This window comes from Acanthisitta chloris, unplaced genomic scaffold (assembly GCF_000695815.1).
Source record: "Acanthisitta chloris isolate BGI_N310 unplaced genomic scaffold, ASM69581v1 scaffold10572, whole genome shotgun sequence".
Lineage (NCBI taxonomy): Eukaryota > Metazoa > Chordata > Aves > Passeriformes > Acanthisittidae > Acanthisitta > Acanthisitta chloris.
The window spans coordinates 17,719-37,543 of record NW_008658829.1 but is presented as its reverse complement, the minus strand read 5'-3'; the positions used below and the strand labels follow the sequence as shown (position 1 = coordinate 37,543).

The following is a 19,825-nucleotide window of genomic DNA, read 5'->3' as shown; positions in this document are numbered from 1 at the left end:
AAAATAAAAACCTTGCTCTGCAGCTAAGCATACAAGCATAATCAGGTTGCAAATCATCCAACCAGAAGCCAGTTTCAGATCTAGGCTACACAAGTCTCCCCAGGCTAGCACAGCTCCTCTGCTTGCAGCTCTGCAAACATCCAGACTTGTAGATGGAGCAACTCAATTTCTCAGTCTCTTGTCAAGATTGTCTCGCAGGGCTCACGAGTCAAAGCACACAGGGTGATTTGGCAGCACTTGCACAGTGTCAGTGCTGCCAGGGCACCCACCACCATTGCCCCTGCTGCTGCTGCACTTCAGTCAGATGTGCCTTGTGCTGTGCTTGGGGCCTTCTATCAACAAGCTGATTTTCCCTACCTACCTCTTGCAACCAACTGCTTCAAACTCATTTTACACATTCCTAGTGGCTGAGCTTTTTTATCAGCAGAAAAATCTGACAAAAGATGTGTTTCCCATTAAAGAATGACATCTTTAAATAGTTTAAATATTTACTAGCATTCAAATAATTCAAAAAATTGAATTTGGAATGCAAATTATATTAATCATTCAAATTCTCTGGAATGGGTTGGTGGGAGAAGCTGTGGATGCTACATTCCTGTAAGTGTTCAAGGCCAGGTTGGATGGAGCTCTGAGCAACCTGCTCTAGTGAAAGGTGTCCCTGCCCATGACAGAGAGGTTGGAATAGATGATCTTTAAGGTTCCTTCTCACACAAACCATTGATTCTATGATTCCAAGAACTACATATGCAATGCCTTGACTTCCTATTTAGCGCAGATATGCTACTCTAAAGATACACCCTAGAGTAAATATGCCCTAAGTATATCTAGTTCTTGTAAGAGAGTGTTTTGATTATAGGTGAGTGTCAAGGTGTAAATTCTTATTTTAAAAGGTGAGTAAATTGCTGCAATGTGATACAAATATACACAGACAGCTGGATGAACAGGGCTAACTCTCCAGATGGGACTTGTACACTGTCTGCTTCTGACATTCCATCTGGGTGCTTTAATGGTGCTCCTTTCTCTCTCCAGTGGCCACATGAGCAATGGGAATCCTCACTGAGCTCCTCTGGGTCACATGGAAGTTAGAAGCTTGAGTTAATTGTAATGCAGGTGTGCATCTCTGTCAGTCTATACATGAACAAGTGCCACCCACCTTGATTGTAACAGATGAGGCCAAGAAGCTTTGCACCACTTAGGTGCCTTAGATCTTCCATTGGCATGGACCTCCCAGGCAAGTGGTGCATCCCTTGCTCATGGGTGCCAGAGAAGGCAGATTTTGCTGTTTCCTGAACTGCTGCTGCCCCATTGCAAGATTATCTCTGCTCTCAGCATCAAAAGCAATGGTATCTGCTGGGAACTTGGAAATAATAGGCAATTTAAGAAATATCTGGAATTCTAAATGAATCAAGATGTCATTCTCAGACTTAGAAATGGTTTTATTAAATATTTTAAACTTCTACATGAGACAAATAATATTGGAGACTTCGTGCAACACAGTGGCATGTAAAGTAAAAACAATTTAATGTGCAAGAGAAGACAGTATTAAGTTACCCTTCATATTGGCCACCCAAATGACTGCAAATGGAAGAGTCACTTATGGCATTTCAAGCAGAGTGCGTCCCCAAGCAGAGGGGTTGAAATTCAGTTTCAAACAAGCTGGCTTCAAAACCAGAAGGAGGACAAATGATTTGACCTGGTGCCCTCATCACTTGCCAATGTCACTGTTTTGCTTCCAGGAGCCAGGCCATCAGCTCTTCACAGTGCATTGCATTGTTAAGTAAATGTTTACCTGGAAACAACACACAGTTATCCTCATATGAAAATAAAATTAACTCCTGATTCTTGCAAAAAAATAATATTTTTTTTACTTTCCTCACTGACAAAACATCCTTCCATATTTTAAAAAATGGTTTTATGATAAATACTTCAAGCTTCCATTCACTTGAGTCTCGGATGTAGTGATAAGGCCTGCACGATCATTTTTTTTCTGACAGTGATTCCTGATGGCTTTGTAGATGGCAAAGGTAGGGATGGTCAAACTAGGCACTCCAGCGAGGATCACAATGATAGCATATACCCAAGAGGGATATTCAACCTTCTGGGTTTTGGGGAATTCCTCCTGAAAGAGCAAACAATCAAGTTGTAAAAAGTTGTGAGGAGCAAATACCTGGGAACATGAACACATTCAATAATTCAACAGAACAAAAATGCAATTGGAGCAGTAGCTGGTCACAACAGCACAGTAATTTGCCAATTCCACAGCAGCTTCCAGCTCAAGAGTTTCCAATCTCAGCTGTTTTGGACTTGTTTCTACTTAAAATTGATGGCAAGAAGATGGCCGGAAAGAAACAAGAGCCGTGAAGGGAGATTGGGGGGCTGCCCTGCTCCCTGGGCACAAAGGAATGTGGGGCTGGGGGGGCTGGCAGGCCACCAGGGTTTGGAGGCCAAATGACCTTTGGGTGGGAAGGCTGAAATCAAAGGGTGAGAGAGGGCCAAAACATTATTAAGAAGGAAGTGAGGTTGTCAAGGAGGAGAGAAGAAAGCAGTCCCATTTCCCCATCTTCCTTTATCTCCCTTTCTGTCTCTGCCCTACGAAAACTGAAATTCATCTTTACAAATTGATTGCGCTGCATGACTTTTTCTGCTTTGAGGATGATGACTGGTATAAGGCCACAGAACACAACATAGAGTTAGGCAGGGAAGAGATGGGGTGGTGGACAAAATGATGGGACCCAGATTTTTTCTAATATGCCCTCTCTGTACCACATGCATCCTTTTATTCTGCAAGGGAAGGAAAGGAAAAGTAGGTAACTTATTGCTGCAATTAGAATTTAAATCATACCAATACATTTGGAAGAGAAAGAAGATATCTGGATGTGAATATGAATTTCTTCCGTCAGTGATGAGTAACCAGCACTACTACTGTCCCATGATTTTAAATGCAAGCACAAACAAGTGCAGTATCAAGACGGGTTCACGGATTTGGTCCTTTGTCAACACAGAAAGACTGTGACATTTCCAGATCTTCTACAATCCTTGCTGGGAAACTGACATCTGTTTCAGTCTTGCACAAAAACTGGGCTAGTGTTTTGGTTTTGTCCACTTTGGAAAAGCTAGTCAGGAGAATGGACCACAAAGGTGAGACAGGCATTTTGGTGATAGCTTCAGTGAAGACAATAAAGGCAAGTTGTATGTATCAGTTGCAGGCATTACAGCTGAATTTAGGACTTATTTGTCTGTTAGTTTTTATTATTACTTGTAGTAAGTTTTTTACCAGAAAACTGTTTCAAATGGGAGATGAATATAACAGACCATGACTCTTAAATTAAAGAAGAATGCCTAAAAAAATTATTAAAACATATTTTAGTTTATATACTTACATAGTTAGGGTCCCAAACACTGTAAAGCAGTTCTTCATTGACTTTCACCACGAAATAAAAGAAGAAGATAACTAACATAATAAGAGGACTGACAAGTCTCCAGGTAACCTGCCAGAAAATATTGGGCTTGTGGCCAATCATGAATTCAATATCCTTGTTAAACCTAGAAACAAAAATCAGGAAGTTCAGGACTGTAAAAACTAATGAGGATCAAAGAGTGCCTGCTCATAAACAGGGAAGTCTAGACTAGCCCTAGCTGTGCTTCCCAGGACTTCTCTAATGTCAGAGTGAAACCAGGATTGACAACAGTATCAAGAATTAGACCTAAGTAGTTCAACTTAAGGCACATATCATTTTAAGTCAGGAAAATTATTTTTGGAAATCTCAAATTCTGTGAAGCATATGTGAAATATTTTCAAGAGGAAAGAGACAATGCAGATGGACCTTCCCTCAAACATATTTCAGTATTGCTTCATGATTTTTTTTTGCTCAGTGCTGCCTAAAAGGAATGACACAGATAAAAAAAAGAACAAAAGCTAATTGCAGTAATTTCACTCTTTAGATTCTATGCATCTGGGCCACAAGGGCATTCACCCCAATGCCAGGAGCAGCAGCTGGAGGATCTGGCACAGGTTCAAAAAAATCCTATGGGTGAATGAATTTCCCACCCTTTTTTTCATTTCTTATGTATTTATTATAAACATAGAGATGCTGCAATTTGATTTATTACATCTCTAGAAAGTTGAGAGGATAATTACTCACTGTTACAACTGATAAAATTCTGAATCTATCAGCTAAGAACGTATATCAGTAGTCTTGGATTTGCATCCTGCTGTAAAACCGTATCTGCAGCCTGCCTGGAGATCCTGCATTAGGCAGCATCATGTGGCATTCATTGCAAACACTCCTAGGATATACCTCTGTTTTGAACTTTCAGCTCAGTGCCAGTGTACTTGTACTTTGTTTCTGCTAATTAAATGCTTAATGCAGTTATCCTGACAAAGGGTTTTTGCAAATGCCACAGTATTTGAAATGTAAATAAACTATAGTGGCACTTCTGTAACTGTTGCAAATACCTACATGCTGATGCCTACTTTGAAAGCAATTTATTTGCACTCATATTATTACACTCTAGGGCACATGTCAATGACTAATATTTTCTTGTGATATTTTAGGGATATGTTTCTTTTAGCTGGTTGTTATAGAGCATTATTTATTGTAATATATTAATAATATGGCAAACTTTCACATGCAAATTCTTAACAAGCATTTTTTCTTTTTGTTAAGAACTATTTTAGAAACTTAAATAATAAAGGCAACCTTAAACTACAGTTGTATAATTTCAGTAATTTCTAGAACAGAAATTCTATGCACAGAGGTGCAGCAAGATTGTAGCTACACAACTAATCCCTTTATGCACTGGTATCTAGCAATGTTTAAGCTGTATTCATACCTGTCTATTCCATAAATGTAGACGACAGAAAACATCTCACAGAATGCAATTATCAGCAAGGGAATTGAGCCAGCAAAATTGTCAAATAGAGTCAGCCAGTAATTACCAGAATTCAGCACAAAAATAAAAGCTAGAAAATAGCACACCACACAAACGAGACCTGTAGGAAAACAAAAAAAAACCCAAAAGCACACTTAGTCAAAAAAAGCAAAATCAAAAGTATTTAAAAAAAAAAGTTGTTTTCCCCAGTAACTATGAAGCTTTATGAGTAACTCTTGCAGCCTGAAGGTCACAGCTTTGTTTTTTAATGGCACTCTGATAAGCCATGCTTCTATTCTGGTAAAGTGACAAAACTCTCCTTACATTGCAGGGGTGGGAGATGCTGCTAACAAAATGGGAGCAAGTTGAGGAGAGATCTCAGGTCCTCTTTCTTCTAGTCAGTGGGACAATGTTGCTCTGAAAGAAATCCTCCCTGGGTGAAGGACTCAGGTCCTTCAGCTTCCCACTGGAGTTGATGAGAGTCATCATGAGCAGACTGGTGGGCAAGCCAAAGGATGAGCAGCTGACTGCAGGCTCAAAAGGAACCTTGCAGGAGCTGTCATAAGGAGTCATGAGAAAACCTGCAGTAGGTTATCTGGGTGTCTTAGGACCATGCCAGATCGGAAGGTAGATGGGTGGTGAGTTGCTTTTCCAGCATACAAGCTGGTCCCTGGGGAACAGAGAGAGAGCACTTGTCTCTAAAAATGCACTTACCAGTAATAAGTTCCTTGGGCACTTTGGGGGGTATAATCTTAAGGTCTTGTAAAGGTACAAGCACACCTTCCATATTGCCAAACATAGATGACAAACCCAAACAGAAGAGCATGATGAAGAAGAGAATGGACCACAAAGGTGAGACAGGCATTTTGGTGATAGCTTCAGTGAAGACAATAAAGGCAAGGCCAGTTCCTTCAGCTCCCTGTGGAAGATTTCAGAAGCTCTAAAATTAGGCTCATTAACATTGTGCAGCACTTAAATTTACATTGTTATTCATTAGACTTTGTGTATGCCACACCATACCATAATACCTTTTGTTTCCACAAAGACTTCCTAATATGGCAATATATTTACTACAATATATACAAATTCTATTTCATATTCTGCTTCATGGAATTTCATGGACACCTGCCTGTAACTCATCACCTTTTTAACCTCACTCAGAGTGTCCCTTCCCTAGTCATCTTGTCCCACCATGTCTGCACCAGCTAGTTCCAGAGAAATACCCGCTGCCATTTCACCAGCTACATGAGGCCAGTCTAGAACACTTGTGGTTTGAGTTATTGGTCTGACAGACTGCCAGTAATTTTCAGGGGAATTAAACAGTTTCTCTCTTTGGAAGCAAAATGGGGCAAACAAAAACATTTCTTCAGTCCAAGAGCATTCCAGACCAATTGCAGTCCTTCAATGGAAATATATTTAAACCCAACAACCTCAGAAGAAAAAGTATTAGGCAATTAAATAATTGCTATGCATTCCTACCATATTTAAGGTTATCAGTATAAGTTAGGGTGTTAGCTTACATCATTCAGAAAAGTTTCCAGATCACAGGTTTCAAACTTCAGGCTTGCAAAAGTTGCTGGATCAGTCATGTTACAAATCTGCTGCATTTGTACGAAGTTTTCTTGGGTTACATTACCTTCTGGCAAGTCAAATGCATTCATCAGCGTAAGGATATTTCTGAAAAAGGGAAAAGCAAGTTATTTGAAATTATTTGTTTGTAAGCATCCTCAGGATTCATTTTTATCATCAGGTTATTAAGATCACATCGTCAATGTCAGATTTTGAAACTGGAAAGTCCAGCAAATGTGCATGTGCAATTCTTTCTTTCTTCTTCCAGGGTGAGTCTGACACTGTCTTTCATGGTGCAGATGCCAGCTAAATGGGCAGACACTCTAGGAACCTGTGCAGGAGTTAGGTGCCTATCTTTGCATTGCAGACTGGGCACTAGTCCCCAGAGTGAGAAGTTTCTGGGAATGTGCAAGTCGTCTGCAGTTATGAATCATGCAATTTCACGGTTGAATGTGGAGGAACCAGACTGGAACCCACGGAGTCTGGCAGTCACGGTTAGAAGGAAGTCTGGTTGCCCTGGCAAAATGAGGCATCTCTGATGAGACCTAAGCATTTAAGCTCAAGGTGGCTCTACAATTATCAGTTTCTATGGGATTTATTCCACAAGATTCTAATTTTTAAAGTAATGAGTAGTTCTCATACCATGTTGGTGAAGAGCTGCAGTTATACAGAAATGATAAATTGATTATCATCAGGCTAACAGAGCTGTCTCAACCAAACAAACACCTGCATATTTTGTGGGTTGTTTTGTTTTCCTAGTAACTTACTTGTCAAAACAGTCATCATATCTTGCTGTGGCTCTGAATCCAATGATGGAGTATATGACAGTTGCTGCATAGATGGATGTGAAACCATTGATCACTGAGACAATCACAGCATCTTTCTCACAGTTATTGCTGCAATTCGAAGAGAAGAAACAATGGATTTCAAACACATTCCCAAAATAAATACTAAAACTGACTACCAAGGCCAAAAAAGTAGTCTACACATGCATAGGTACATTAGTGTACCCTCTAAGAACACACAAGTACTGATGTTAGGGATGGATTTAGTAAGTTAAAACTTGATTCCTTAAGCAAAGTAATGTCTATGGTTTGGGTTTGGTTTGATTGGGTCTTTTCCCCTTCAAATAATCCTATTCATAAGGAATAACTGCCTGAGTTGCTTTCATGTCTGCGTAACAGAAAGTAAAGTATGAGGGGCAAATGAGCATGTCTCCTTCTTTTCATGCTTGGCCTGCATGCGTGGAGAAACACATTGCCATGGGCTGCATCTTCACTGCTGGTGGATTCTGCTGCAATGTGAAAGATTTGGGTTTGAATTCAGATAGTTAGAAAGGAAAAGTGAACAAAAGTTTCCATAGAACTTAGGTATGTTGAAACTGCAGTAGCCAAGAGTACTTGGGAACAGTTCTGCTTGACTGTTGGACAAAAGATGGTTGAAAATGTCCACAAGATTTGGAAATATAATGGAATGTTATGCTGATAAGATTGGACAGAGAAGCTGTTTGTAGAGATTTCTCTGCTGCAAGCTCTTCTTGGAGGCCAGTCTGTGCTAAGATGAAAAAATTGCAGAGCCAGAAATAGACTTTCATCTGAGGGGCAAGATAAAATATCAATATTGAATTAGTTAATGGTTTTATGAGAGGCTGCAAAGTTGTAGATACCTTATTTCTCCTGGGCTGGAGAGGACTATGGAGCTTAACTTGATGTTGTCATATTCAATTTTGTGATCACCTTCAAGAGGAGAGAACGGACAAGCCTGTCCAAGCAAGACCCATCACACTGTGTCCTTTCCTCCTTTATAGCATTGAAAATAGGTTTTTACTGGGTGTAGGGCACTGAATGGAAATTCCCTGCTGTACTCTCGTGTCAGTTTTTCTCATTGTAGCATAAGATTCTCAATGACAGGCTTGATAAAAACATTTTTTCCTTTTAGAGAAAGTAAGATGCTCAAGCGTCTTCTTGCTATGAATCAGTGAATCCTTGATGGCATTGAAACCTCAGGGTATTTCCTGAGATTTTTCTACTTCCAAACCATATTGGAGCAGAGCCACTGACACCTGGTCCAGCTGATGTGGACTGCAGGTGGCCCAACACTAAGTGTAATACTGTAGAATTTGCATGGGGTTTTTTTCTTGTATTTCCATGGGAGTTTAATTACTTTCTGTAGTTTTCTCCTTAAGTCATGAACGACTGGACATCGAAGGGGCATGACCAAGTGCCACAGCCACGTGTTGGAAAAGCAGGAGGACACTGCTCCTTTTCTTTTTGTCTTTTGGAAAGATTTAGAACACTCTCAGTCCTGCTCCCTCTGGTTGTGGGACATTGACTTGGCCATGAAGCAGGGCTTGACACCTCTCACCAGGATTTGTGGGCACCAAAACTGCCAGATGATTATTTAAAAAACATCTGAAATCAAGAGTGCTGGCAGGGAACTACCTCAGTGACTGAAACGCTGGTGTGGTGTGATTGAACCTGAGGCAAAACTGAAACACAGATTTCTGAACTCATGGCCAGTCCATGTATCCAAAACTTAATTCAGAGGCATTTATCAAAAATACTAGGTTAGAGAATGCCACACAGTTTGCCTTTGAAGAGGACAGAGCTGAATGGATGGCAGGTACCAGGAGGCATTGGTGGTTGCTCCAATATTTTGTGAGGGAGAGTGTAGTATATACCACTGCATGATAATTTGCAGGCTGGGTCAGTCCCTGGATGATGGGAGTTCATACTCCAACCATGTCTTCCCTGCACATATATGAAGGAGCTGAATTTGAATTTTGAAATAAGATATATCTCTTCATCTCTAAGCTAAAGATTCAAGTTGTAACCTGTGAATTGCTTTGAAATGTATATACTGCCACCCTGCTCTGACAGCACAGAGACCAAGGGCATCACCATGCACTGAGCATTCCCACAGAGGAAGCTCCTGCTCATCAGCTGATGGTGGGTCCTATTCTTTCTACCCAGCACCAACACATCTTTCTATAGGAAGTCAGCCAGCACTGGGACAGCATCTTGGCTCAGGAGAGCGAGGATCAGTCAGAGGAGATACATCTGAGGGGCTGGTGTCCCAGTCCCAAGTAACAATAGGGCAAAAGTAGAGATGTTACATTTGAAAGAATGAAATATTCATATAAAATTTGGCTTTTGCCTGGCTACTTACTGAACAGAGTTGTAACTGGAGAATGAAATGAGGCCTCCGAAGGCCAGGGAGAAAGAGTAAAACACCTGAGCACCTGCATCCAGCCATGTCACTGGGTTCGCCAGCTCTGTAACCTGAGGCATCAGACATACAGCTTTAAGCATATCAAAAATTGCTATTTAAACCGAGTATAAGAGATTTAAAACAGTAACGAAATCAAGAACATCAACCATGCAAAACTCTCTGGTTTTGAATAATTTTGACAAATAGGTCAATATTTTCGTCAAACTTCCTTTGTTTTTTCCCCAAAAGAAAACCTATCTGTGATTTTTATACAAACCCTTTGAAAATTGATTAAAAGCATACTTTCCACACCTGACAGCTGTCATGCTTGTTTCCAGAAAAGGCGTTTATTGTTTAGCATTAATAATGACCATCCAGGGGTTTTATTATGGAAAATTATAGCCCTTTTATTTTTGTTCAAAAAAGTTATATAGTTAAACAATTCTCTTATGTCTTTAGTCCATGTAGCCTTTAGATTGACTCCACTCCCAAATACATGATTTGTGCTTTAAAGTTAGACTTATTCTCAACTGCAATACAGGAAAAGAAATCCCCTTATGGCTACCCCATCACACTGATCTGTGATGATCCTTCAATTTTTCGTGACAGATTTTCATGGTGGGTGGAGAGAGAGAAAATGTTTGTGTATATATCTACATTTTCTACATACAATGCAAAGGATTCACCTCCCAGAATCAAGATTTTTATGGTGTCTGATGAATAGTTAGAAAAGCACTAGCAGAGAGGGCTACTTTTCAGCTAGTGGTTAATTACAGAGAGAACTACATCGTGATTCACTAAGGGATGAACCATGCAGTGACTTACGTTAGGGGTGAAGAGATACACAATTCCATTGGTTGATCCTTTCAGAGTCAAGCCACGGATGAGGAAAATGGTGAGCACAACATAGGGAAGGGTTGATGTTACATACACAGCCTGACAAGAAGCATGCATATAAAGCAGTTAAATAAAACAGAACACTTGAATAAAAATAGCACTGCAGGGAAGTAAAGGGGGGGAATAAACAAGGTACAGTGACTAGCAATAATGGCAAGTTCCAAGCGAGTCACAATTAGCACACTACAGAAAAATATGTTCAAGTGAAGCAGTGTGGTACATTGTGATAATAGACATTTTTTCAGCAATTGTGGTCTCTTTAAGACAAATTGTCATTGTCAAAATTCAATGCAGATCATTCAAAAGCAGCATCAAAAATAATCTAATCCCCAAGACCAGGTGGATGCAAGGATGGACTTAGGGCTTTGCTGGGCAGCAGAATATTGGTCATACTTTCAAAGAGATAATATTAAAGACTAGAACAAACCCAAATAAATCTCTACATGCATGTTTTGAAGAGAATGGCAGTAATACAAAGAGAGTCCCTCCATCCTGCATTATTTAATATCAGTGTTAAGGTGGTAATGCCTAAAGAATGTTTTACTAGGTCCTGGAAGGAAAAGGAAGAAATATGCTCAAAAAAATTTCCACATAAATCAAATCAAATCAAACCAAATTCCATTTAATTCACCTTCCTTTTTCAAAAAGCATCACCAGTGATGACAAATGAAGTTTTAGACATGCTTTTACTCAAGAAAGAGACAATTTCTATGGTATGATTAAGCCTTTATAAATAAGGAATCACAACAGCATGATGAATATCATCTCATAAAAAAACATAATAGAGTACCTTTCCTGTTGTTTCGATGCCTCTGATTGTGCACACGTACAGTACACCCCATGCACATGTTAAACACAGCAAAAGCCACCACTGTATACTGCCAGAATCATCAATGGAAGTGGAGATGTTTAATGTTTCTCTGTACCAAAAGTAATCTACAGGAGAGCTTCGGGCACACTCTTCTACATAATCTGTAACCACAAAATGATTGTAATTCCCTATATCTTTCATTAACTTTAAAAAAAAAAGAAGCAAAATAATAAACACCAGTGCTCTAAATTGTACCACGCTATGCCAATGAATTTGTTCTTGGCAAATTTCAGATTCTTAGAAGCTGGTTTCATGGCAAAATGAGACCTTTTTTTTAGCAGGGATTGTAATATAGTGGCTCTTCCTCTTCCACACCTCCTTCAGATCAGCAATATTTTGTCTTTCTCTATTTTGGAGCATCGTTGAAGGCCTTGTCAGCTCAAGTCATATTCTCAGCTTGCTGCACTGCCCTGACCTCTGCAATATCCTGCCCTGGCATGATCTTAGATAAGGCTTTTCATACTTTTTCTGGGAGGAGAGAGCTCTGAATAGCTGTTCCCTGACCCACCAGAAAGATCTGCTTCATAGTGTTTCATGCGAGGCTGACTACAGAAAACAAAGTTGCTGTCATCAAGCAGTTTCCAAGGAGCTATAGACTTGTCAGATTGAGAGACACAGGTATTTCATGTGCATTATGAATTTTATTTTATTTTTTTCCTTTTCAGTATGCTCATGGAGGGCTGTTGGTGAAGAGATGGATGAAACACATTACCTAAATCTGGAAAATGTTAATGTTTATGCTAGACTTGCACTTCGTGAATATTCTGAATATGAGCACATCTGTCAAAATTGGCCCTGGAGGTTCATATAAAAAGTCAAAGTTTGCCTCAAAGATTAAGCATATCACATTTGATATAATGTGAACTTTTACAAAACACAAGTATCAAAATAGCTCAATGTGCCTTACAGGACTGCCATGCCTTATTGTTATTGTTTTCAGAGAGAGGCTCAATTAGGCTAATTGCTAGAAACAGAAATGTACACTGCACAACAAAATACAATCTTTCATAAAATATACCTGTTCTGGTTTCATTGAGAGGACAGTTATTCCAAGGCAGGGGCTCTTGGAAGGAGTTGAAGAAATACCACATCACCCAGGCCATAATAGTGTTATAATATAAACCCACCAGGAAGGACACAAACATTGATGCTATGCCTGAAAAAAATTAAATCAGAACACAATGTAAATTTAAACACTCTTGTATACAAGACATATCAAAATGTATGGTATGAGCCTCAACCTTTTCTTCCTCCCCTCCTCACCCTAATTCCATGGTTTATAGCCTTTCCCCTCTCCTCTCTTTATTTGGAATGTAGGTTCAATTATGGTTTGTTAAAGGTTGGGCAGGTGAGTCCTATGTCGACATACATCCTAAAACTGCTTTGAGACTGAAGCTGACACCAACTTAGGAGCAAATATTACTAGCGGACTAACTCCCGACAGACACCATGCAATCCTGTTCAAGTGTTGCCAGCTGGTATCTAGGGAGGTCAGGATGCTAGGTACATGTACAACTCAGCTGGCTTGGGATTTTGCCTAAATGAGACACAGACAGTCATCTTCTTCCACAATGTCACTGCAGAGGTCAGCAGAGGTCGTGGTGTATAGGGTGGATAGCTGCCAGGAGGCACAATCTGTGACAAGGCACAGAATTCAAGCTGGTATCTCTCCTTCTCTGCTTGCTCCCAAGTAATCAGCCTCTGGTGACTTCTCTGGCAGACAGTAAATGCTAATGATTACCCCCTGAGGGCTCTTAGGTTCTAAAGAAACTTGAAAAATTCCAGATGCAATGAACAATTATCTTTTGTTACTGATTTACAAACGCAGTGATGCCAAAACAGTTCTAGCTGGCTGTGTTTCTTCCTTTTCAAGTGTGTGGCTGAGGTTGGAAGGGATCTCTGGAGGTCATCTGGTCCAACCTTCTGCTCAAGCAAAGCCACCTAGAGCCAGTTGCCCAGGACCATGTCCAGGCAGACTTTGAATATCTCTAAGGCTGGTGACTCCAAAACCTCTCTGGGCAACTTGTGTTAGTGCTTTGTTACCATCACAGTTTTTCCTGCTGTTCAGATGGTACCTCCTGTGTTTCCTGTGTAATGGATTTTCTTATGTTGTGTGCATAATTCTGCTTTTACTACATTTTTAAATGGAGTGCTTGAATACTTGGAAGTCTGGTACAGATGTGAAGACGCATTTTCTGCAAAATGCTGTTTGGAATGGTACCTCTCAGATGCAAGAAAGTAACATTACATGGAGCTGAGCTCTACCAGATAAAGATTCAGCAATTAGTTATTTATAGAACAGATTTTTTGGCACATTTAAACATTCATCCCAATGGTAAAAACAGCCAATATCAATAACACAGAAAATATCTCTGAAGCCTGGAATTGATCTCAAATTAGAGAAAGGTTTTAACTGGGCCCACAGTATGTCGAATGTGGACACAAAATTGTCATAGTGCTTTATCATAATTAGTTTGACCTATCAATGGAGAGGTAGGAAGAAGAGAAAAATAATAAATCCTGGAATCTCTTATGGCACACCAGGATAAAGTCTTGGAAGATTTGCTCTTTAGTTTATCTGTTCAGAGACTTGTGCTTTGACAGGTGTTTTTTTGTATCCTCTGCAGACTTACCAACCCCTTTCAGGGTAGGGTGGATAGAGCTCCAGACACCCACACTGCCTTTCCTCAGCCTTTGGCCAATGGCAAACTCAAGATGAAGCAGGGGGATACCCTCCAGGACTAGCAAAATCAGGAAAGGGATCATGAAGGCTCCTGCAATGGATAAGAAACATAACAATTCCCATCAGTGAAATGCTGCAACAAAGCACAAACATTATGTTTGTGAGCTTTTACCATAGTAAGGAAATTGTAAGCATCATGGTGAAAACCCTTCTCTGGTTTCTGAGCAATGTTGTGCCTGATTGCCCAAATGGCAGACTTGATTACGTATGTGATTTCAGGTAGGAATTCTTATTCTTCCCAAGTGACAAATATAAAAATAAATTATATACTCTCAAGGTTAAACTTTGAAAACACCACCTTTGTATTGCAAATGGAGGAAAGGTAGTTACTTTCCTGGAATGATTTCTTTCTTTTTCCTTTTTTAGCAAACGATTATGGTTTTATAGTTGTGGCTCATGCCAAGTGTATGAAATAGTTGAATGAACTAAGCAACATGCCTCGAAAGATTAGGCAGGAGCCAGGGACTGTCTGCAGAAAATAATAATATGTTCTTGGTGTCTGTGTTCAACAGCCTTTATATTTGATTAGAAGAGATCTGAAGTACAGGGTTCAAACCTTGTAAATTATGAGAAAGCTGGTTAGTACAGGACAAGTAGTCTAAATTAATTCTTTCCTGAACAAGGTGTACCTTGGATAAGGGAGATAACGCAGAACACGTTACTGGACTACCAAAGTGCAGAGTCACATGCTTGAATATTGCTAAGAAATACAATTATAGTTATCTGTCATTACAGGATGCCTTTATCTTCCTAATCTAAATAGAGATAAATAATTTGAATGCATTTTAAAAAAAGTGCAATTCAGTATGTGAATGGTTCAGGCCTGGGTATTTGCTGACTTCTTCCTCACACATGCAATGAAAATCGGATAGCAAGTGAAAGAGGAAATTTGAAGAATGAAAACTATCGTTTTGAATTCAAGGAAGCTGAATGCTTTTGGAAGGTCTGAACTGCACACTTGTCTGCTTCATGGAGTATCTTCTTGATGTCAGCTATGTAGGAGTTTAGAAACAATCATTACTGCAAAGCCTTGATTTTCTGTGTACTTCAATAAAGTCTGCTAAAAACAATATTGTGGTATCAAGTGGTCACTATTGTAATGAAATCAGCCAACTATACTTTTTGTTTTCTTCTCTGATGGAATTCAAATTGTGCTAGTTACTTAGCTGTCTTTCTTTTTTTTTTAGGTTTTCTAATCAAAATCTGTAGTTTTGAATACATAGCATACTATTCAAAATGCTGAGCCCTTTGTGACACATGCCACTCTTCAGGATGAATGACTAATCACTGATACACCAGGAAATAAATTTTTTGGTAAAGCTAGTTGCCAAAGGTAGCTGTACAGACATGATATTCTCAGACTTCTAGAAAGCATGTCATTTAGCAACACAAAAATCCTTCTTACCAATAACTTTTCAATTTTTAAAATCAGTGTAACTCATCCTGCATGTATTCAAAACTAGCTGTTGCTGTAAAAATGTAGACTGCCAAACCAAAAAGGTTTCAGGTGAAAGCCAGAAGTGTAGCTAACTTGAGACATACTTTTTATTAGTCAAAGACTGAAGGACTCATTAAGAATCGTTATTTGTAGAAGAGGTTGCTAAACTTCCAACTTTGGTGACTTTTCCTATCTTTCTTCTGTGTCAGTCTATCACCTCAGGAAAAGGATTATGCCTCCATATGTTCTCCAAGGAGAACAGTATCCCATTTGTTTTCTTCCCCATTTCTTGCATCTCAGATACATCCCCTTTTCAGTAGACCACATAGTCCTTGAAAGAAGAAAAGCCTTGCATTAGTGTGGAGCAGCTACCTGATAGATCTAGGAGCCCCAGGCTGGTGCTGTCTCACCTTGGAGCAAAGTGGCTATTTTGTAATGCCAGAAAGGAAAGAAACATGGTGATCCACCCTAGATTTGAGGAAACTGAACTCCTCTGGGTGCAAATTCAAATTTAGCGCTTTGGTCTTAGCTGAGATATTGTTACAAATGGTGTCGGTGCTAAAGCAATCAGTTCCTGGCTTGTGTTTCTCTGACTATGTATTTTTGTGTCACAAGCATGTGAAACTTCTAGGGCATATTCCAGTTTTTGAGAGACTAGGATCACTTCCAAAACAAGGTTCTTCCTTTTGTCTTCCACCACTCCAGGGACTTCTAGAACATTATTGACAGCAGAAGGTACTAACGTCTGATGTGACCAGGCAGCCCTCTCTCCATGCTTTGTTGACTGGCTGCTGAAAGGTAACCAGCTATGCAAGAAATGGTGATGGACTCTTCATCTGCCTGTGGCCTGGCATCATTGTTGATGATGAAATGGTCTTACCCAGTGTTGGCAGAGGTTCTGGGATTTGTTGAAACTGTGTCTGACTCCATCACTGCAAGGAATTGACTCTCTCTGTCTTTTCAGTTTCTAAATGTTTCTCCCATTTTATCCGCATGGATTTGCTTAGCTGTGCTGAAACATGCACTGATGTACATCTAAGGGCCCCTCTTCAGATGATTAGGTATGCAGTGCACGCAGATTTTGTTTCAAATAGTTTGTTCTCTACTGATACTCCACCCTATTTATATGAATAATTCTCCTCCTAACTGTTTATTCTTGCTGTCATAGGAAACAAGATTTTTGCAGTGCATGCAATGAGTGCCCTCTCACTGTTGCCTTCCATCTCCCTAGATCCCGATGGCTTACTTCCTACATGGGAGGGTCAGTGGGGCAACCTCCATACACAGACACTCTGGCCTTTCACAGAGACAAAGTTACTTATCAGATTGTAGAACTGCAAGCAGCCAGAAATATATTATATGCTCCAACCTCAGGTCAGGCTGGCACACAGGCTCCCTCCTGTCACACTGACCAGGAACTCTCATGAGAATGAGAGAAGATGATCATTGTGTTTATACTAGCAATCGTTAGTTCCAGAGCATTCTCTCTGTTTCAAGCCCAAGACACCTTGTAAGAGCCTGAAACATGACCCTACAGAGTTTGTATAGCTGTTTCATCTGGATGTTTTCTTTTTACCTCCCTATTTGGGTGGCAAATAGGCCTCTGCTACAACACAGTCTCACTTCTCTCTGGTAAAAGCCCTTCTTCAGGAATGGTAGTAGTTAAGCCCAGAGCTACCTGATCCAGATACTCCTCATTTGCACTCAGGATAAGTCCTTACCACCCTTTGAAACTCAGCTTACAGTGATTTTGGATCATCTCTTGAAACTTAAGAATGGACTGACAATCAGATCTGCTTAGGTGTTCCTAATGGACACGTTACATCGAGTCACAGTAAGGCCACTTAGAGACTTATTATAAATTATCTGTCGGGTCAAAGATTTTGTTGAATAAGGAAATACACAACCTTCATAGCCTTTTCAATCTATGATCACTTGTTTCTTATCATACCTTTCAAAGAAAAGACTCTCAGAATTAAACTACCTTCTATGGTGGCCATGCCAAGAGTGTTCTATCAGCTTCAGGGGATTTCCTGAGGCCTCAAGATACTTAGAGGTACCTTTATTGAGATGCTATAGAAGAAATCTTTAAGCATAAAATATCTTTGACAGAGCAGTCAGATAAAGGGACTCCATGACCATTGTTGTGCAGATAGAAAAAGAGGAAAAGAACAAAATAAATGAAAAAGGGGTGCTGTGTGCTCACAGCTCCCCAGCTTCCTCACTACCCTGGAATCACCAGGAAGCAAATTTCATGTTCTGGGATGGACACAAATGGAGCAGGTGGGTCTCTGTCCACCCCTTTTGTTATCACAGACATAAAGTACATGGTGTGTACATACACCTGCAGCGCAGAATCTATATCTCTATGCAAACAGATGCAACAAAAGCATTTCCAGCCTGAAGGACTAGCTGTGTATAGTATGGTAGCTCTAACGAATTAAAAATCCAGGGTGTGCCAGGTCAGATCTGGACAAATAAGTAAAACTGCCAGTATTTAGCTGTAGGAATATTGTTATATTTTCAGCACAAATAAAATGACTGTTCTCAGCTATATACAATACTTTTCCACTTTCTTGGGTTCTTCTCTTTCCAGGGTTCAAATCTAACAGCTAGCTCAGATATCCAACCCAGCTGTATTTTCCTTTTCTCTCAATTTCTCTCCAATCTTTCTGAAAGAAGCTATAATGGAAAAATAATAACAATTTGACTCTGCAAAACTATTTTATAGAATCATAGAATCATTAAGCTTGGAAAAGACCTCTAAGACCATCAACTCCAACCATTAACTTAGTACCACAGAGATTACCACCAAACCATGTCCTCAACCACTTCCACACCCCTTTAGAACCTTCCAGGCTCATATGGGGCATAAAAAAAAAACCCAATACTTTTAAGCTGTCACAATTTTATGAGCCTAGCAAATAAACCAATGATCTGAAAATACATGCTGTACAGGTGTATGTAAAGAAGACTACGATTCCAGTCTGAAAACCATAGAGCTGGGATATTAGATTCTCATCCTGTTTCAATACTGTATTTCAGAACACATAATATTTGGTCTGAACATCTCTATAGCTATTATTCTTTAAGAGCTTCTAATGTGAAATTGAAAAAATTATTATTGCTTTCACATAATTCCTCATAAAGGGAAGGCAGGCAGACTTCAGATGGACATGTCTTACTATATTAACATATTCTTAGACCTCAGCTGTAGTGATGGCACCAGTGAGGAATTGCTGATGTCATTACTGTCACTTCATGGCATGCACAGAAATAAAAAAGTTCTCCCTTGTGCAGTGGCAAGGTTTCCTTATGTGAGCTATAGACTTAAAGACTTTTTTTTAATCAATGATTTAAACATTAAATACACATCCTCTTTTTTATAATGGTCATCAGGGATGAAACCAAAATGTTTAACAGTTGATTAAATGACATCGTGCTCAATAAAGATAAACAAAACCTATGTGCAGTATCAGAGACAGCTATCAAACGCAGGGAAATTTCAATCTCATTAAGCTGGTGAAAGCACTGAGGCAAACACCATAGCTTTTACATGTGTGTATCACAGTGTTCAAACACCACCACAGTGTTGTGGTTAGGAAGAAGAAGCTCTCCAGATTTAAATTCAAACATCTGAAAATAAGAGTTACCTATAAACTCAGTATTCCTAACTACCTTCAGTACAGACAGTTTGCAAAGAAAAAAAAACCCCACAACACACTTTCTTTGAAGTTCAAGTACTACAAGGGTAAATTTTATACTTTACTGTAGTCCCATTTATGTTTCATAAGGAATATAAAATGTGCAAACACCAATGCACGAAGTAAGTGGACATCCAGCCTCATTTGGGAGTATCCTTGGCTGAATTACTGTCTACATCGTTGCTACCATACCTTGCCCATGCTAAATGAGCCGAATGTTTATCAGTAATTCATATTCAAAAAGAAAGAAGTTAGGATAACAAAGTTAATCCTTAGAAATTAGAAAGCATTTTCAGGAGATAGTCTATGCCACCTTGATTCTGCATGTACCTAATATCTGACCATGTGATCACACAGGACTTTTTCCTCATCCTCTGAGGATTTTACTGCATGGTAAATAGCTGGATTTTTTTTAAAATCTCTTAATGCACAGCCATAATCCACCGTTATATCCAAAGTGAGCTTTAGGACTTGATAAAACAATCATGTCAGGGATGATCTGAATAGCAACATAATCCCCA

The 19,825-nt window shown here is 39.6% G+C and overlaps 1 protein-coding gene across 1 annotated transcript in view; it reads right to left on the bottom strand.

Annotated features, from left to right (window-relative positions):
• Nucleotides 1–1,912: 1,912 nt before the first annotated feature.
• The window catches only part of SLC6A19 (solute carrier family 6 (neutral amino acid transporter), member 19), a 20,778-nt gene continuing 2,865 nt past the window's right edge, over nt 1,913–19,825 (bottom strand). The window contains exons 2-12 of the mRNA XM_009085238.1: nt 14,053–14,193; nt 12,438–12,575; nt 11,339–11,520; nt 10,477–10,587; nt 9,610–9,722; nt 7,209–7,337; nt 6,393–6,549; nt 5,587–5,791; nt 4,834–4,993; nt 3,381–3,543; nt 1,913–2,119 (exon numbers count right to left, since the gene is read on the bottom strand). Of these exons, the coding sequence (XP_009083486.1) occupies nt 1,913–2,119; nt 3,381–3,543; nt 4,834–4,993; nt 5,587–5,791; nt 6,393–6,549; nt 7,209–7,337; nt 9,610–9,722; nt 10,477–10,587; nt 11,339–11,520; nt 12,438–12,575; nt 14,053–14,193 (1,706 nt within the window). The remainder of the gene's footprint in view (nt 2,120–3,380; nt 3,544–4,833; nt 4,994–5,586; nt 5,792–6,392; nt 6,550–7,208; nt 7,338–9,609; nt 9,723–10,476; nt 10,588–11,338; nt 11,521–12,437; nt 12,576–14,052; nt 14,194–19,825) is intronic.